This window comes from Lotus japonicus, chromosome 6 (genome assembly GCF_012489685.1).
Source record: "Lotus japonicus ecotype B-129 chromosome 6, LjGifu_v1.2".
NCBI classification, from domain to species: domain Eukaryota; kingdom Viridiplantae; phylum Streptophyta; class Magnoliopsida; order Fabales; family Fabaceae; genus Lotus; species Lotus japonicus.
Genome location: NC_080046.1, coordinates 30,072,375 through 30,092,973, shown reverse-complemented (window position 1 = coordinate 30,092,973; position 20,599 = coordinate 30,072,375). Strand labels below are relative to the sequence as shown.

The window sequence follows — 20,599 nt, the reverse complement described above, 5'->3', positions numbered from 1 at the left end:
CAAATACAATACAGCAACAGCAGCAAAGTCCAACGACAACAGCAGTATATCAGCAGCAAAATGCTTTACAACAGCATCAACAACAACATATAGTATAGCAAAGTAGTACATGTCTCATACCCCAGCAATTTGACATTCAATACATGCCCATAAAGACACCAAAATCCAACAAACAAGTGCTCATAGATGCAGCAAAAATCAATACCTTATGTTGCAGCAAAATCCACATCTGCAACTACCAGCACCCAATTTATGAGCCCCAAAAATGTCTTTCATCCTTCATCCAGCAGTTTGTACCATCCCATCTTATCTTCCTAAATCCTCCATACGTTCATTGATAGAAAAACACATCTCTACTACCACCAAAGCAATCAAAGACACCAAAACCAGTACAGCAGCACATAACAGCAACAGTACAGCAGCAGCAAACAGGCGCATAAGCAAAAACAAACCAGCAACAGCGAAATTAACGGATAACAGGACAGCAGCAGCATTTGTAACCCACAACACAGCATTTAAACCAGTCTCAGTAAACATAATTGCCAAAAAAAGACCCAGCAGCTCCAGCAAAGACGCATACAATGGAAGAATCACTACAATAAAACCAAACCAACGCGACTCAACACATGATCCTACAGCGAAGCAAAATAGAGATGGCGCTCCCCAACAGTATGTGGCCCGTAGATATTGACACATATGGAAACGTCGTTGGTCACACCATTTCGTCTCCTAAAACAGTATAAGCTCAGGCTTCCACTGCAACATGCCTTCTTCACTGCCTCTCGTTTCATTGATCCTCCCAAACCAGACATTCCATGTGAGCCAAGGACCTGACATATCAACTGAGATGAGGATGATTTATACGAATTTGAGCTTCCAAACCTTTAATACATTAATTTTAAATTTGAATGTTGCTGATTTGTTTTAATTTAATAATTTTAAATTCTTAATGTATTAATGGATGATTATGTTTTAAATTTCTTTTTCATATTTGAATTACATCATTTTGAAATTTTTCTTTCGTATTTTTTTTGTAATGATTACTAATATTTTGAATTTAAAAACAAATATCATCTTTAGAGCTAAAGGATAGACTTACCTCTGAGTTCGCATTAAATGGAGCTACCAACCAAGCCTTTTGAATCAACGGTTTGATCATACTTCACAACGGCTAATACAACGGTTGGATCTCATCTCTCAACGGCTACAACACTAGCAAGCAAGTATTTAAGACACTCTTGAAGATCTGAAGAAAAGAAGAATCAACTCCGAGAATACAAGCATTCAAGCATTCATTCCAAACTTCTCAAAAGCATTCAAAGCTCAAGCAGAAATTCTTAAGTGTCAAACACAAGCCATTACTTCTCCAAGTGAAAGAGAAAACCTCGTACCTTAAAAGAGTCAAATCTCTTTATTCTCTTTACACTTTTGTTAGAACTCATAAGTGATCCAAAGTCAAATCTGAACCCAAACACTTAGAGTTCCAGTGCCAGAAATTCTCTACCTCCACTCTTGAAAGAAGAGAAACCCTGTAGAGCAATTTAAATCTTTGTAAGATTTTGGAGAAGTCCTGAACAATACTTGTAGGAGGAGTCATGTAGAATACTTGGAGAAGTCTGTGATAATACTTGGAGAAGTCATGTCGAATACTTGTATTGGAGAAGTCCTTGATACTTGCTAGTGAAAATCTTGGTGGTGGCCAAGTACTGGACGTAGCCCAATCGTTTAGGGTGAACCAGTATAAATCTTTGTGTGCTGATCGTTCTGTTTAGTTACTCATTTACTTCCGCTGCACTGAACCGTTTACGAAAAGTCACCCTTAACGTTTTTATAAAAAGAAGGCTTAATAGCTCCAAAGGCCCCTGAAATTGTACCCCGTATGAAAATAAGTCCCTGAATTTTTTTTTTCCGATTCCCGGTCCCTAGAAAAATTTGTTTGATCAAAATAAGTCCCTGAGCGTGTATACGCCAGAGAAGAAGGTGGTTGACGACGGCGGTCATGGCGGCGCTGCGACCGGGGTGTTGGGCCGGCTTCGTCTCGTCCTCAGGAACTCAGTGGTGGTGGTCTCGTGGGCTGGGTCATCACAGTTGAAGAGAAAAGGTCAGTTGCAAGTTGATTTCTTCTCGCCGGAATTTATGGAGCTTCTCGGTTTCTTCGTTTTAGCTTTGTTTCTTGCGATTTCTTCGCCCAGATCAGATATATGAAGGTCTAGGAGTGTTTTAAACATGTTATTTCATGGTTTGTGGAAACAATGAGGAGGCAACCACCGTCTTCTCCGGCGTATACACGCTCAGGGACTTATTTTGATCAAACAAATTTTTCTAGGGACCCGGAATCGGAAAAAAATAATTCAGGGACTTATTTTCATACGGGGTACAATTTCAGGGACCTCCAGAGTATTTAAGCCTAAAAAGAACTTATATTCTTTTCATAAACTAAAGTTTTAAATCGTAAATTTCAAGTACACAATTCAAACCCCCCTTTCTTGTGTTACTTATTTGCATCTCACAACCGACCATACCTTCCGTGCTCATTCATAGGCACAATCCTAGGACTGAGAAGACACCAAATCCACAGGATCCACTCTACCAGACGCAGTGCCAAACACCTCCAACGTAACTACGACATCAGAATCAACAGCCTGAATCCCTTATTTTTTCCTTCCCCGCTTAGTGACTTTCTTGGGCCGACCTCTTTTTCTCCCAACATAAACACCTGGGTCCTTAACGGGCTCCTTCTCCAAAGAAGGACAACGAGAAAGAGGCTCAAACAAAGAGAAAATCACATCGAGGGGAGTCAACGAGGGAACTCCCTGGTCCGACACTAGACGTTGATCAAGTGCGATCCCCGGATCATCCAGAACTGTTGTCTCAAATGCTACATCACCATGGACCAATGCACGATCTGAACCATCAACTGAGTCGTCATCATTGACTTTTAAGAAATAATAAAACATCAAATTTACTATGATGTGTGGTTTTGGTCCCTGAATTAATTTTTCATTGGTTACATACCTTAACTGGTGTACGTATGTGATTTTAGTTATTTTATCTTTTTAACTGATGATGTGTCATGTTGACATATAGGTTTTTTACTTAATTGCACTTTTGGTCCCTAATCTATCATGTTTGTGTGATTTAACTCCCTCATATTTAAAACGAGCAATTTTAGTCTCTTAAGTTCTAATTTGTGAAAATTTTATCCCTCCATTAACTTATCATCCAATTTCAAACGGAAATTGCTGTCGTTGATTTCATTAATAATGTAGGTTTGTTAATTACACTACCTTGAATGACACATCAGTAAATAAATAAATAAAAAATAAAATTCTTTAATGAAAAACATAACCCCAAACACTCATGATCTTCATCTTCATCATAATCATCTCCTTCCATATTACCCTAAAACTCATCATCTTCATCCCATTCTTCCATCATCATCACCAAAATTCAAAAACTCAAATGAGAAGAGCTTAATTTCATGATATATTATAAGGGAAATGAAACTAATTTAATCATGCTAAACATGCGACACACAGATCAAATGCTTGCTGCAAATGAATATTTTCATTGAAAAATGCATCCTTTTTAATCTTGAACACCTGCATCAGTGTCAACAGAAACGCAAAGGTTAAACCTCAATCCTCAAGAACAACCTCAAGACTTTGAATTAGTGGACCTAATTCAAGGCGGATGAGCAGAGGACAGAGGTCAATGGGTGTCGATTTAGGTTGGTGAAGAACAAGGAGTGGTAGAATTTGAGGTTTAGTTTGAAGAGGGAAGCTTCAAATTTTTCTCTCTGACCCATAAATCCCAATTATCTCCCTCCTTTCCTCTCTAATTATCGGTTCTTTAGTGTGGATGCTAGTGGCGGATATGATGGCCTGGGTGAGGATGGGGCTAGGTGGTGGCTGAAAGTTGGGAACTTGAGATCTGGGTTGAATGAATCTCTTGGTTGTGAGAAGAAGTAAGTGTAACAGAGGAGGAATAGCTGAAGATGAGCGATGGGGATTAGTCATTTAGTTTCTTAAATTATTGTTTTACTTATTTAATTTTTTGTTTTATTTATTTAGTGAAGTGGCATCTAAATGGCATCCAAGTGGTCAATATGTCACAACCACGTCATTAGTAAATGACACGTCAGCGAATTTCGTCCGAAATTGGACAACAAATTGACGGAGGGATTCAATTTTCACAAATTAAAACTTGAGGGACCAAAATCGCTCGTTTTAAACATGAGGGAGTCAAATTGCACAATGGTGAAATATGAGGGAGCAAATGTGCAATTAAGCCTAGGTTTTTGCTTATGTTAATTTTTTAATCTTTACAAATTCTTGCGTGGAATATGCAGAGTGAAATTCTAGTTCCCGTATGGCAGATGTCCTACGCGATGCTTAGGCAACTGCTTTAACAATCATACAACAGTAAAGAGTAAAAGCATAAAATAAACAAGACACAACACAAAAGTTGTTAACCCAGTTCAGTGAAACTTCACCTATGTCTGGAGGGTTTGCACCCAAAGAAAGGAAATTCATTATCTCAAGATTCAGGAACTACAGACACTCATGAACCCACAGCTCATAGTTCTCTTCCTAATCTACCCAGTGTATTTCTACCTAGTATATCGACCTAGGTATGAGAGCCCCTCTCACTTTCTCTTAACCACTGCCACAGTGATTGGTAAGAACAACAACAAGTAGAGTTTTAACACTCAAGAACATAGAACTCAACCTTGCCTTATAGAATCAATGAGCAAGGTGAGTTCACAAAGAACACAAGGACTAGCACAAAACACAACCCTAAAACACTTGATCTATTTCACTCGATGGCTTCAGTAGTCTTCACGTTTTAGGTCTTCACTATATATAAGCTTCAGCAACCACACTAGGTTTTTCCAAAAGCTGAAGCAGTAGTCCAACAGCAGCAAATCAGAACGCAATCTTCCATAAATGTTGATTGTGTTCACAAGTCAATCATCATGAACACAATAGGAATCAATCCCTTAATCATAGATTATTCCAACAATAAAATCAGCCCATAAAATAGCTACTTAAAGCGTAAGTAACCACACTAAAATCTTCAGTAGATTTCTAGGGCACACATAAGCACTCCAAGTCAAGGACTGATGTCCTGTGCTACACGAATGCAGATGTCACAACATCTGCTTCGACATCAGGTTGTTTTGGACCAAAATGCAAGACAACCAAAAGTAACATCAGGTTGTTTTGGACCAAAATGCTCTAACGTTGTTTTCTGAGTGTTCTAATGACAGGCCATGACTCTGGTCTTATTTCACATAATTCAGAAGCACAATGCTCAAAGAGTAACCTCTGCAACGCTTTCGCACTTACTATGTTCAATCTGAACAGTAGATTAAGCTTCAGAAGTTCTGAAGATTACAAAGCTTTGATATGGATTCAACTCACTAGAAGCTCTGAAGGATCAGAAGCTCTGAAGGTCCAGAAGCTCTGAAGGTCCAGAAGCTGAGTAGTGAAGTTTTTGAAGTCCAAGAGTAAGCTGGCTCTGAAGACCAAGTACTTATCCTCTGAGTCCAGAAGCAGAAGGTACAAAGGTCAGAGAATCCAAGCTTCCTTCTGACTCTGATCACCAAGCCTCACAAGTTCCAATATGAAGCATCACTCTGATCAGAAGTCAACTAGGATAAAGGTCATGTCACTATCCAAAGTACAAAAGCAATTGTACCATTCCTGACGACCTTACCTAACTTATTCAGCCACAGCAGAACTTGGAAAACCCAGATCTGCCCTCCAACGGTAGCATTCCATGCAAACTTCCAAACCTAATTCCTTGGAGTATATAAAGAGGTTGAAGATGAAAGATGTCGTTTTGAAGAAACTTTGTTGAAGCTCACGTGAAAATCAAATATTCTCTCAAAGCAATCTTTCTTCACATTGTACTAATTGTGTTTACTTTTAGCTTTCTAAGAAGCATTTCCTTGTAAACCCAAACCTTCAAACAGTTGTTTGATTTTCCTTAAGGAGACCAAGGTTGGTCGGATCCTTGAGAAGACTAAGAGAGTGAATCTTAGTGATAGCTAAGTCTGTGTATTGTTAGTCACTTTGCAGGTAGCAAGTGCAGTTGTAACAAACTCTGATTAGTGGATTGCCTTCATTCTAAGAAGGAAGAAATCACCTTAACGGGTGGACTGGATTAGCTTGAGGGATTTATCAAGTGAACCAGGATAAAATCATTGTGTGCTTTTCTTAACTCTTATCTTAGCACTTTTATCTTTGGTGGTTGAAGAGATTTGCTTAAATCTTAAGTGGATTGAGTTTTAGATTTAAAACGCTATTCAAACCCCCCCTTCAATTGGTATCAGAGCACAAGTTCTGATTACCACACCTAACAGTGTTCAGTGATCCGGGCCGGTGTGAAAAACTAAGATGGCTGCCACCATTGAAGCTCAAAAAGATGTCTACAGTGCAAAGCCTCCTATGTTCGATGGTCAAAGATTTGACTACTGGAAAAACAGGATTGAAAGCTTTTTTCTGGGCTTTGATGCAGATCTCTGGGATATTATAGTGGATGGCTATGAGCGTCCAATGCCAGCTCATCATTCAGAAAGGTTGAAGACAAAATTCTAGGCGCCAAAGACATAGTCAGAACTCAACCATTTGTTAAGGATTCAAAAAGAGATCACGTGAAGATTTTCTCTTTCCTTAAAGTGCGCTGACCAACGAGGGAAAAGGACAACGCGTCAACATCAAACTTCCATTTTTGTCTCATTTATAAAGAGTTGCCCAAGTCTATTGCCACCTACTAGCTGACAAACATCACCTTTTCAACTAAAGGATAGACTTGAACAGTAGCATGCATTTAATGCATCTTCCAACCGAAGTCATTTGAATCAACGAACAGATTTCATCTCTCAACGGCTAGAACAATGGTTGGATTTGTCTCACAATGGCTACAACCCTAGCAAACGAGTATCTAAGGAAAAGCTGAAGACTGAAGATAATAGAGAATCAACGCTAAAAGAAAAAGAACTCAAAGCATTCAATTCTACATTCTTTAAAGCATTCAAAGCTCCAAAAGCTCAAAGCAGAAACATTCCTAAGTGTCAAACTTACCCACTATTTCTGCACAGTAAAAGAGAGAACCAACAAACTTAAAGAGTCGAATCTCTTCATTTAATTCTCTCTTAGTTTTAGAACTCTTGAGTGATCCAAAGTCAAATCTGTGTCAAAACACTTAGAGTTCCAGTGCCATAAATTCTCTGTCATTACTCTTGTAAGAAAAGAAACCTTGTAGAGTTAAACGATCTTAAAAAGATTGTAGGAGAAGTCTTGTACAATACTTGTAGGAGAAGTCTTGTACAATACTTGTAGAAGTCCGTGATAATACTTGTGGGAGAGAAGTCCTTGAGAATACTTGTATTAGAGAAGTTCTTGAAACTTGCTAGTAGAAATCTTGGTGGTGGCCAAGTACTGGACGTAGCCCAATCGTTTAGGGTGAACCAGTATAATTATGTGAGTGTTGGATCGTCTGCTAAACTCTGTTTATTATTCCGTTGCACTAAACCGTTCACGAAAAGCTTTTAAGAACTAATATTCTTTTCGAAAACCAAAGATTTAAAAGTACACAATTTAAACCCTCTCCTTTCTTGTGTTATTTACTTGCATCTCAAAATTTTATGTTGAGAGCAACTTATTAGCCAGAGTGGGGACGAACATACAATTCTATGTATATATATAATATTGATGTGCTAGTTATATCTGCATTAAGGGGGTGATTGACCCTTTTGACTTAAGCTGAGTCCGTCCTTGGTTACCAGTACTTCACAAGAGAATGAAGAACTTAGATGAAAGATAAAACTTCTCGTTTCTTTCAAGAAAATCCTTGAAGATGAAGAAATTAGTCTGAAGACTAAGTACATCAGTGCTCAAGAATCGGGGGCTTCTTCTTCTTTCTACTCAAAGGAAAGAAGGAAAAAGATCATTAACCTTCAACAAACGGTCAATCTTGACGAGAAAAAGGTTTAGCATTTGATGGGAGAAAGAGATCTTCAGTTTTATGAAGATGAGTAGAAGAAGAACATAACAATTGAAAATTCTTTAGAAACTAAAGAGAAGAATGTGGTTGATCAATTATCTGTCCTCAATCCCAGACTCAAAGTTGAAGGTTCGATCTAATTCCAACATTATGGCTCAAGATGGAAATATATTTACTTTTGAGAATATGGATTATATCTCTTTCTTGAATGTTGATCCCCTCAATAGATAGTTAATGTTCTGGACCTAGATCTCATATGAAGAAGAGACCTTATCTAAAACCCTAGCAGACAAAGCTAGGAGAAGATAAGAGTGTAGTATATTAATGAAAGATCTCTTTTACAATGAGTGACCTCCCCTTTTATAGTGGGGTGATCTAAAATCCTAATGCTAGCTTAATTGGGCCTTTGGGCCTCACAAATCCTCGACCCAGAGAGTTGGTCGCCCTAAAGAGGCCTCGCCTAGCCGTCCTATAGTCACACCAAGCTCTAACTATGGGCGGGTCCTATCATGATCAGGTCCCGCCCAGTCCACAAGCCCACAAGACACGCGCTTGAAGTATGAGGGCAAAGTGTCTTAATTGCCTCAAGTCTTAGCGAACATATGCCGCCCTTGGATGACTCGTTATAGAGATAACCCTTCGATTGGCGGTCACGACCAATACCCCAGGATGTCCCCCCACAACTAGCCTTTCAGGCTACATTGCTCTAATCTCGACTTGGGCAATACAACTCGCCCTCCATAAAGCATACAAGTCACTATAAAGCATATAGGTCGCCAACATGGCGTCATAAACATACAACCCGCCGCAAGGGGCAACTAATAAAATTAAAAGTGTCAACAATGGCATAATGAATATACAACCAGACAAAAGGGCGACTAATAATCATAAGGTTCACCGAACCGTCCATGCCTGAGGAGGTGGTCTGCCAGATGGTGAAATCGAGTTTGGGAAGTATCTGACTAGCCCACAAGCCCACAAGACACTGCGTCTGAAGCATGAAGGCAAAGTGTCTTTACTGTCTCGCCTCCCCATGATTGCATGTTGTCCCTCAAGACTTGCCATGAAGCTCGCCAATCACATCATGCTCGCCTCAAGTCATGCTCGCCTTTCTAATAGTAGATCGTCACGCTTTGTGTGACCTGTTACCTGTCTTTCATGTGTCAACTTGAAAATAATGATTAGCTTTTCCAACAATTATAATCAGCATGCTTAGTCGCCTCTTTATGGCGAATCATAGTATTTTGAACGCCCCGGGCGTTGCTCTTTCTTTCTCATCCATCTTAAATGAACATGAAAACTTGTGTATTGGAAATTACATATTAGAGTCACTTGAACAATCAAATGTGAATAACAATATTCTTTAATCTTGTCACTTTGAACTAAGCCACAATTCTTTTAAGAACTTAACCATGTTTCAGTCATTCCAGAGAATGCAAAAGTGTAAGATGATAAGTATAGAAGATACCAAACTATGTTTTATTTTGCATCAACTTCCCTTTCTTATAGGTCGCCTTCTTTTGAATGAGTACATCCCTTCTTTGGAAATCGAGCGTGTCTTTTGCCCGCCTTTTTCTACAACAGCTTTATTTCATTTGAGCATCACCCACAATAAGAAATTCAAAGCCTTTGCCTTTCTTCTTCTTCTTTTTTTTGTTGTTGTTTTTTTTTGTTTTTTTTTTAGTGCTAAATTTACCGAGACTTGGCTCGCCGTGGCGAGGCTTGTTTTGTGCTTGAACTTAAATTCAAGGCTTAGACGCTTTCGGCCTTAGTCCTTTTACAGACGGGGCTTGGTTCCTAGTGGCCACTAGGATTGCCAAGGCTGTGTATGCTCAGTGTGCCGCTTTCTTATTCCGAAAGGCTTACGCGGTAGCTTGTACCTTTGACATTTTGTCATGGCGCACTATAGTTTGACAACAAACAGAATCGACTCCCGCCCATAAAGACGTTTCCAAAAAGTAAACGCCCATGTGCGACCCGAATAACTATAATTTTCTTTTTCTTCTTTCTTCTTTTCTTTTCTTCTTTTCTTTTTCTTCTTTCTTTCCTTTTTTTTTTTCAATATATCATGTTACAATTTGTTGTAACAGGAAGGGATGCCTCAACTGCATCTTCCTTTCCTCTTCCTCAACCTACTTCTTTATCAACGTGTCATTTAGCTCGCCCATCTCATATTGCTCGTCAACAACATGCTATAGGCGAGCTCAACAGATTCACTTTGATATCACATGATATTTGGTGTGAGGGAAATTTAGAATAGGTCATCAAAGTGATAACATAATTAAATGAACTTCCCTAAATAAGCCAAATCAATACACTCATATTTGTAAAAAAAAGATCAACATTGCAATTGGGTCTACACATCAAATTTTGAATTGAATTTGTAATCAACGTTGATAATCATCAAATAGATTTCAGCAATAAATAGCCTTGTATTTGAAAATCTTTATCTTGGCTAGACATACTGTTTAAGGAAGCCTAGAGGCATTCTATTCTCCTTCTCCCTCCTTTGAAAACCAAAAAGAGATCAATGCCCTCTTAAGGACTTTCAAAAGCGACACCATTTTGTAATTTCGCCAGCAAATTAGCAACCCATCTTTTTAAATTGGAGTCAAATGAAGTGGTGATTTGAAGCCAAAGAATTTCACATGATATAAATTGAAAAGAGAACATGATACACATTCAATTGTAGTATGAAGTAAAGCATTCAAGCAAAGCCTCAAAGCTAAATCCATTTTACTGTAAGCAATTCAGCAAAAACTTTGAGGAGCCAATGAATTATCTTTTCTTATAATAGAAACAATTCATTCTACAATGAATCTATTTAAAGAATTGTTTTCATGTCATTGGTGTGCACTTATGCAATATTTTCTCATAGCTTCCTGTGGTAAATTATGTGTAGAAGAATACAGTCCTATCCATTGATAACATGTTTCTGAAAACCAGTTTGTAATCATATAATTACACCATACAGTGAAGATGAAATCCCTATATACTGACAATTAACTCAGCAACATATCATAGAATTCAACTCTTCATAAGCCAGGTATAACAGTGATAATTTTCACTATTCATCAAAGGAAACTAGTTTTGAGATTGTGCTTACTTGTCTTGCAGTCTCAGTTCCCGTTTCTAGTTGCTATTCTGGTTTTTGATATTTACTTTCCTCAAGCTTTTCATTCACAGTTCCACTTAAGCACAACTTGTATGCCTTTGTCTTTATTATCATCATCCCCTTCTTTACTATACATTATTCCCTGAAAATTTACCCGATGTGTTGTATCTGCTTTGGATCCCATGCATCTTAAAAGGGGGGATTTCTGACTCTCATGTTTCCAAGGCAATTTAAGGGGGCTCCTCCTTATTCCGCTGTTTCTTCAAGCATTTCCCGCGTAGTTGCATTTCATTATAGAAAGCATATGAAACAAGTGATAGTTGTAAGAAGATGCAATAATACATGAAGGTAGCAGGGGCATACCAATGAAGATAAAATAAAAAACTGCAGTAGAAAATTTCTAAAGCAACTTGCAATTGGCTGGAAAAGAAAACACTGCTAATTTAGCATATCTGGGGTTTTATTTGCCACAAAAGTTGAATATGATTTGTAAAAGCAAACAGAATGTACAGATTGTGCTGACATAGTGTATTCAATTGATAAGAAAACTGGTTGTATTCTCTTTTAAAAGATTATGATCCAGTGATTATGACTGGCTGTGCAAGGAGTTCAGTTTCTTTATCATGTTTCGATAAAATCAAAAGGCCAAGAGAAAGTTGGTCTGTCTAACTTATTTTTTACTCTAGAAAACCTCTTGTTAAGGCCATCTTGAAATAAAGGACAAAAATTAACTCACAAAAGAGAAGAAAAGATGGAATTTTTGAAAGATGAGAGTTACCAACTAGTTTCAAATCGGTTAACCATAATTCTGGGCCCATCTGATATAATCACTAAGCACTGAGTCACATTAATGAACTTATTATAACAATTTAGCAAACAAATAACAAGCATTAAGAGAACACTTTCGAACTGAAATTCATCAACCTCAATAGTTCCCATTCAGGTAAACAATATTAGTTTCACACAAAGAGTCCAAGACAAAGCATACTCATAGGCAGAATTCATCATATAGAAATGACAATTTTTCATAAAAAATGGCCAACAAAATGGGAAATATTCCGAGCTCATTATATGCAGCAAAATAACTCAAATAGATTATCCAAAATAAAATCAATCCAAGTCTCCAAGCAACATAACTGAATTACAAAGTCAGTCCAGGATAGGTAAAACATTTATCCTTATATTTGACTGAAAATTATTCGACTCTTTACCATTAATATTAAGCAGAGAATTCAGTGAAGTGTTTCATCGAGCAGTTTGCAGGCATTATAATTTCAATAACTATTTGAAGCAGTATTCATTCAAGCATTTTCTGAAACAACTTCTGGACAGAGGCTGCAACAGAATTAGAAAGCAACTTAAGCAGGTCGTGATAAGGAAAGAGATGACCTGAGACATAACCGTGGTTGCAATCGCACTGTGCTCCGCCATTGACTCACCGTCTTTTCCCGTTTCTCAGGCAACAGAGACATGAGGGGAAAGAGAGAAAACCAGTCAGGAGTTTTATAGAACAGTTTATAGGCATTAAAATTTCAATGGTAATGTGCTTATAAATTCAAACAATCAATTAACCAAACCGTGTGTATGACTCAGAAACCAAAATAAAAATACCAAGAAAATTATATATCTACTCCCAAGCTAACTGTCTCTTCGTCCTTCCTACATCACTTCATATTCATGCATCTCTAATTATCCATAACCAAACACATAAGTACCTCACATATTCAGACAATAACTAAAACCAGAGGTGAAACCATACCCATCGAGCAGATGGAGATTAATATAATAACAAATTTAAAACCAGATCAATCAAACCAATCAACTAAGAGCAATAGAGTAATATTTTTCAGTGAGACTATGGCCATTTGTGCTTCGAAATAGCCGTTTTCCAAGCCTGAGAACTCCATCCAGAAGCAATCTTTCTCCAACTGCCTTTCACGGTCCTCATTTACACAAACTAACTCAGAGTCATTTTATCAAACACCCTCGCCATCGGCTTTGCAGGTCTTCGATTTGCTTTCCCTCTGCTGTTCATTTCTTCCTCCACTTTCACGAGCAAACCCAGAAGAGGATGGGTCTTACTTCAACTGTAACAAGGACTAAGATGAGGCCTGAGAATCGCCTCACCAGATGCACGCACGCCATATACCCTGTTCCAAATCTCGTATGATCTGCGTAGGCGGAACAGCTGGTGCTGCTGTTGGCGACCCTATCGTAATGTAGATGACACCGATTGAAGGTTCCCTCCTACTTCATCAACCATTGCTGCTTCTTCATTTTGATTTTTGCACACAATTTTTCCTTCGTCCTTCACCACGAACTTCTTTCACTCACACTTTTTCCGGTGTGCTTTCTCAACTCAGCAAGAACACAAAGGATTTTCCATGGTCATGGTAAGCCACACACGGCGCCAATGTTCTGGACCTAGATCTCATATGAAGAAGAGACCTTATCTAAAACCCTAGCAGACAAAGCTAGGAGAAGATAAGAGTGTAGTATATTAATGAAAGATCTCTTTTACAATGAGTGACCTCCCCTTTTATAGTGGGGTGGTCTAAAATCCTAATGCTAGCTTAATTGGGCCTTTGGGCCTCACAAATCCTCGACCCAGAGAGTTGGTCGCCCTAAAGAGGCCTCGCCTAGCCGTCCTATAGTCACACCAAGCTCTAACTATGGGCGGGTCCTATCATGATCAGGTCCCGCCCAGTCCAGTTAATGAATTTTTTCTTTCATTGTACTTATCCATTTGGAACTTTTATAAATGACATTTTCACTGTCGATGTTTTGATTTCACATTTCAACTTTTTTAACGAAAAAACTATTTTACTTTGCCATTACGATGAGAGTTAATTTCTTCCTAAAAAATGACGCCAAAATGGTCTTCCAAAAATAGAGTTCAAATTCCCTCTGATCTAAGTGTGGTGGGCGCAGGCTGAATTCACAATGGAGTAAAGAATATCCACGGCAGAGCATGGCGAGGGATATGCCTACAAAAGGCAATTCGACACTCAAGTTAACTTCTAGATCAAAGAATGAACCTCAAAGTCATAAAAGAATATTCAAATAGTAAAATGAGTAATGTTAAACGATCAAACTTCTACTTATAGAGTCTGATTCGAAGTATAGATGAATCACTTAGCTTTATTGAAGCCATCGTGAATGACTTCCAAGTAACCATGCTAGGGCAGCCTTCGTATAACATTGTCAAGTAACCATTTATCCCGAAAGCTTAAGATGTTAGGTAAGGTTCACATGAATGATTTTATATTATATTCTCTAACACGCCCCCTCACGCAAGAGCTCTTCGAGCTTGAAGCGTAGATAAATGCACAGACTCACATACCATGTGCTTAAATTCCACATTTTAATTATAAAGTGAGGGGAGCAAGGATTAAACTCTAGACCGCTAAGTCATAGAGGTTCTGATACCATGTCAAGTAACCAATTATTCTAAAAGTTTTAATAGTTGGGTAAGAATCACATAAATGGTTTTATATTATATTCTCTATCAAACATATTTTGCTAATTAACTTTATTTTTACTCAACTGACTATTCAACGAGATTAATGAGATTACTACCATACACACGCATTTGTTAAAAAATAGAATATTGGGCCTTACAATATGATTTTGGGCCTTATAGCCTTTTTAGTCCGCCAAAACACAAATATTTTTCCAAAATTGCTTCATGGATTCACTACAATACACATTTGTTAAAAGGATTGTGTAAATTACTCATGAGAAAGTTTGAGTTAAATAACTCATTGTCCAATCACATTGAAAAAGAGTGAGTTAAAATTTCTATATTTTATTTATTAATTTATTTATTAAAAATCATATTGGTCCATTGAATTGTAAGTTACTAGTAACCCACATGGTTCATTTAAACAACACATCTTAAAAAATATAATATGATAATGTGTTGTTTGTACTGATGGAGGGAGGGGAAAAGAAAGGGAAAGAAAACACGGAAATCGAGGAGTGAACTTGGATTAAACCTTAGTCCAAATTCACTCCTCGATTTCCGTGTTTTCTTTTCCCTTTCCCTTCCCTTCCCTCCAACCAAACATAGCAAGATTTGAGGTTTGTAATCACTTAAAAAAGTGCAGAACGCGCGTAATTTATGAGGTTTGTGGTTTGAAATTGAATTGTTAAACGCACATGCAAGATTTGACCTGTACATATCGATTCTCCTCATTTCTATTCTTTTTATTTCTTCCCCTTTCTGACCATCGATCTGCATGTTATGTTCTTTTTTCTATATCCTCTTTGTTAAGTTTTACTGTATCTCATGTCATGTGAACATTAATTAGACTAAGATGACAAGCATGCACTTATGCTTTGTTTGGCATGAGGAAGGAAAGAAAGAGAAAGGAAAGAAAGGAAAAGGAAAGAAAGAAGAAAGAAAGTAAGATGATTCTTAGGTTGTTTGGTATTGGAGAAAAGAGGAAAGAAAAGTGGAAGGAAAGAAAGTTGTATATTTGTGAAATGACACAAACATCCTCCAATAAAAATGATAAGTAATAATGGGTTTTTTAACTAAATTATTTTTAAAAATTTATTTTAAATTATTATTTCGAACATGTTGAAACTTTTTCTACTGTTCTTAGAAAATATATAATGGGGACATGCTGAATAAAACAACACTAATAAAATTACATCTAACTTAGGAGCATCGTTATTTGTAGTTTTTCCAATACAATTAATTATTTATTGCTTTGTGAGAGAAGTAAGAGGATAAATGTGTCATTATGTTGAAATATGGCCTTTCCTCCGTTTTCTTCCCAGTTGTGGAAGGAAACCTGCACTACGGGTCCCACTATCCTAATTTTTCTTTCCTCTATCTAATATATCATTCCAAACGATGGAAGGAAAATTTATTAGGTCCTTTTCTTTCCTCTGCTGAATCATTCCTTCGTTCCAAACAGCCCCTTAATGACAAAATATTGCATTTTTCTAACTATCAAAATTAACGGTGCCCACTAGGGTGGGGAATTATCAAACTGGTCCACCCATGGACCAGTCTTTTTGACTGGAATTTTCAGGTTTGCCGGTTCTGGGCTTGTATGGGTATTGTTTTCTGATATTGCAATTAAGGGCTTGTGAAATACGGAAAATACGAATCCCCCACCAAATCGAAATGAAAAACTAAGGGAAGGAAGGGAATAACAGCAAAGTTCATTTCCCCTTAACCGAGAACTCATGTCTATCCCTAAACGATAGTCTCCATTGTTGCACATCTTGAAGTACTTATGTTTTGTAAAATCTGGAATCAGTGCTGGCATCTAATCTCGTTACTTCTTCTTTAGGGTGTGGTGGTGTTTGTTGTCGTTCTTCGGTGGGTGTCTCTCTATTCCGATTCCGATCTCGTACTTTTTCCGAAACAGGTGAGTTGAAATAGAAGATTTGGGTATGAGTTGAATCGTGGGTGTCTCTCTATTCTGCGGTTTAGGGGGTTTTGATTGCCTGTAGACTATCACTCAAGTGCTGTCGTTTTTTACAATTTGGGTATGTGATTTGGGTGTGGGGTTTTTACAATGATGTTCGGATTTTATGAATTCTGGTAACTTAAGTAAGGATTTGAGACCTCTGGGTCATAAGTTCTTACTCCATTAGTGATCTGGAAGATGAGGTTGTTAATTTCCCCCATTAAATTTGATAAATTGAACACTGTTGCAGGGACACTTTACAACTGGTGAGTTGTTTTGATGGCAGACTTAGAAATTCTCAGTTGGTGTTCAGTTGATGAAGGTATTATTTGTTATTCTTCTTTCTAGTTTCTATTTTGCATAGGAACAATGCAAGACATGAAATATAATCTCCTTTATTAGTGGCATGATTCCTGAACCAACATGTATGTGGTTAAGTGACATTTTAACACAGTAGGAACTCGAGCCAATAGGTTAAGTTAATGGTTTCCACTCATTCTGAAGGTTGTATTGGTTTGAAAGATCAAATTTGAGTTATTTTGTTTTGTTGTTATTTCTTTTATATGTTTTAATTGCTTTCTTGATAGGTAACCACCTCTTAGTACTTTGGTTAGTTAGTCCTTTAAGGAAAATCATGTGGTTAGTTAGTGAGTTGGTTTGAGGTTAGAGAGAGTGAAGAGAGACTATAAATAGTGGAAGGTATTGAATTTGTAATTGGGAAATTGGGTAGAGTCTTGGTCTCTCGAATACCAGGTAGTTGATGTAGTTCTTAGATCTTACTTCCAATGATATTCAGTATTCTCTTTGTTCATTGCTTAGCCAGATCCAGAGAAACCTGATCCTTTCTTTACAATAATATTTACTAACCTGGTACTGTAGTGAGAAGTTGCAGTTTTTCTCATAGTTAGGTACCTGTAATTTATTATTTGACTTGGTCCCTTGGTGCAGGTTTTTCATCAGATGGTGAAGGCAAAACCGCTGCTGTTGCTGGAATAGTTTCGTCACCAACACCGAAGTCGTCGGAGTCAATTGGTGAGGATGAAAATGGTGAAGCTGTTGCTATCGATACTATGGACGATGCTGCTAGTACTTTGTGGGATTGCATTGATGCCAATGAGATGAAGAAGTTTCATTTTTTGAATCGGCAGGTAGCATATGAGTTCTACAACTTTTATGCTAGAGTGAAGGGGTTCTCAATAAGGAAAAGCAAGATTTTCAGAAACAAGAAAGGTGTAATTGTGCGCCAAGACTTTGTGTGTCATAAGGAAGGTTTTCGCGAAGAGAAAAACAGAATGAGGGAAAACTGTAAGAGGGAAACTAAGGTTGAGACAAGGTGTGGGTGTTGTGCAAAAATGAGAATTCGTTTGGTGGGTGATAGTGATAGTGGTAGGTGGCATGTTAACTTATTTGGAGATTGTCACAATCATGCACTGTTAGAGGGAAAGCAAGCATCCATGTTACCAGCACATCGGAAGTTAAATGAAGGCGATATATTGGGAATGAATAGTATGCGGAAAGCTGGGATTAGCACCACACAAATATACAACTTTATTGCTGACCAATCCGGGGGTTTTGACAAAACCAATTTTCTCAAGGTTGACATGTGCAATCAATTGACCAAACAGAAACAAAAAGAGCAGTGTGATGCTAAAGCTGTTTTGGTGTATTTGAAGGGACTTGGTTCAGGTGATCCAGGCATGTTTTGGTCACACCATGCTGATGAACAAGGCAATTTGAAACAACTGTTTTGGGCTGATGGGATTAGTCGAATGGATTTTCAAGTGTTTGGCGAAGTTCTAGCGTTTGATGCAACTTACCGGAAGAATAAATATGGTTGCCCCATTGTTGTTCTTGTTGGAGTTAACCACCATTGCCAGACTATTGTGTTTGGAACTGCAGTTTTGACAAATGAGAAAGAGGAAAGCTATGTGTGGGTACTTGAGCAGTTTTTGGCAGCTATGAAGGGTAAGGAACCAAGTGCAGTTATAACTGATGGTGCTCCTGCAATGCGGAATGCTATTAGTCGAGTATTACCTAGAGCTCATCACCGTTTGTGTGCGTGGCACCTTTTACAAAACGCACAGAGAAATGTGGGTGACCCTGTTTTTGTGAAAGGTTTTAAAAGCTGTATGTTGGGCAATCTAAGTGTTGGGCACTTCAAAAAAAAATGGGTACAATTGGTTAGCGATTTGAACCTTGAAGACAATCCATGGGTTCAAGGGTTGTATGAGAAGAGGCACATGTGGGCTACATGTTTGATGCGGGGTAAGTTCTTTGCCGGTTTTCGAACGACATCTCGCTGCGAAGGTATGCATTCACAAATTGGTCGCATTGTGCGATCTCGAAATAGCCTTCTTGAGTTTGTTCAGTATTTTGACCTTTATGTCAATTACATGCGATGGAGTGAGGTTGATGCGGACTACAAGTCAGTGGTAGGGGATGCTGTGCCTAAGACTAATGTTCGAGCACTTGAAAAATGTGCTGCAGATCTATATACTAGGACTGTTTTCTTAAAATTCAGGCCATGGCTGAACAGTGGTAGTGTAATTAAAGTTGCTGCCATTAAGGAGACATCATCATGTATGATATATTCCATGTACAGGTATTGCAAACCTGGTAAGTTGTGGCATGTCGCACACGATGTACAAGTGTCCACGTTTAGATGTTCATGTCAGCGGATGGAGACGTTTGGTCTTCCATGTGATCATATTATTGGTTTGTTGGTGCATTTGGACATTGATGTGATACCTGAGAGTTTAATATTGCAGAGGTGGTGTAAGTCAGCAAAAGATTGTATGAAAGGAAATTCTGAAGCCTCATACAAATTCTGGGAGTCAACAGTTCTTGCTAGGCTGGGTTCTTTAGTCATGAGAAGCAGGGAGATGTTTAATCTTGGGTGTGAATCTATGGAAGATTACTTGGACACAGTTGATGTAATGGCAAAGCATGTTATGAAACTTAAGGCAAAAAAGGAAGCTGCCCTTGGAGCTGGTGGTGAGAACCTTGATGAAGTGGTGGATAATGTCACAAATCCTGTCGTAGTGAGGAGCAACGGACCAGGTGGAACCTCAACTGGGAATGGAAACAAGGGGAAAAGAAAGTGCACAGTGTGTAAGGTGGAAGGCCATAACAGGGCAACATGCCCCCAGAACAAACGAGCCAAAGTTTGTAATGAAGCTGGAGCTGGTCCTTCTACTGCCTCCTTGGTTTGAAGTTGAGGTAATGAATTGACTAGTAATGTAACATACATGATACCCATGATATAATCTTACCCATAGGAACTGACTGATTAATGCATTGTTTGTTGCAGGAACTGCATATGGCTGAATGTGTTACAATTGTGATGTTCCTAGGGATTCTAAGGCCTTTTGTTTTTTACTGGATATTGGTGTAATTGACTAAGTTTGATGCAACATGATATAAGTGGATATTGTCTGTAACAGATATTTGTGTTTTTTCCATTCCGTGGTAGTAATGGTAGTTAAACTTAATTGTCAGCATTATTGTGTAATGATTTTCACATAATTGGCATTATGTCTGATGCTATCAGGTTATGCAAACTGTGGTTGTAGTCATATTAAATCCCATCTTTCAAGTATCTACTATGGGAGTATTTGTTCCAGAATGTCCATTATATTATTACTATGACACATCTAGTATGGGAGTATTTGTTCTAGAATGCCCATTATATTATATCAGATAAAGTTGCCTGGTACTGTCATTATTATAAGAAATCATGTGGTTTTATTTTTTAGACTGCATATGGTATTTTTTAATTCTCCATTTGTGAAGTATAATACTTTAATAATTGGTGTCCATGAATGGAATGATTTCGATATGATGCCTATCCAACCTTTGAGCTAACTGTATCCATTTTGAAATTTTGAGATGTTGTATCAGTTACTGGAATGTTTGGATATTCCCTCACAGTTATTGCAGTATAAATGTATAGTGAAGCCAAATGAGATATCTGTGTGATTTAAACTAGTTTTTGTCTCATTAGATCAATGTTGCTTCTAGCCCATTTTTGAACTGTTCATGC

At 38.0% G+C, this 20,599-nt stretch overlaps 1 protein-coding gene across 1 annotated transcript; it reads left to right on the top strand.

Annotated features, from left to right (window-relative positions):
* Window positions 1-696: 696 nt before the first annotated feature.
* On the top strand, window positions 697-20,535 carry LOC130725189 (protein FAR1-RELATED SEQUENCE 5-like). The gene is made up of 6 exons (XM_057576438.1): window positions 697-817; window positions 17,506-19,763; window positions 19,868-19,927; window positions 20,108-20,152; window positions 20,257-20,322; window positions 20,458-20,535. Exons 1-6 carry the CDS (start codon window positions 697-699, stop codon window positions 20,533-20,535), a joined length of 2,628 nt encoding a protein of 875 aa, XP_057432421.1.
* The last annotated feature ends 64 nt before the right edge of the window (window positions 20,536-20,599 follow it).

Bases quoted from the DNA above. Each gene is read 5' to 3' on its own strand.
- LOC130725189 (XM_057576438.1), top strand. From the start codon at position 697: ATGGAAACGTCGTTGGTCACACCATTTCGTCTCCTAAAACAGTATAAG. The intron at 818-17,505 runs GTGAGCCAAGGA...CCCTTGGTGCAG, and splicing joins TCCCAAACCAGACATTCCAT to GTTTTTCATCAGATGGTGAA. The intron at 20,323-20,457 runs GTATTTTTTAAT...ATGTTGTATCAG, and splicing joins TATTTTTTAGACTGCATATG to TTACTGGAATGTTTGGATAT.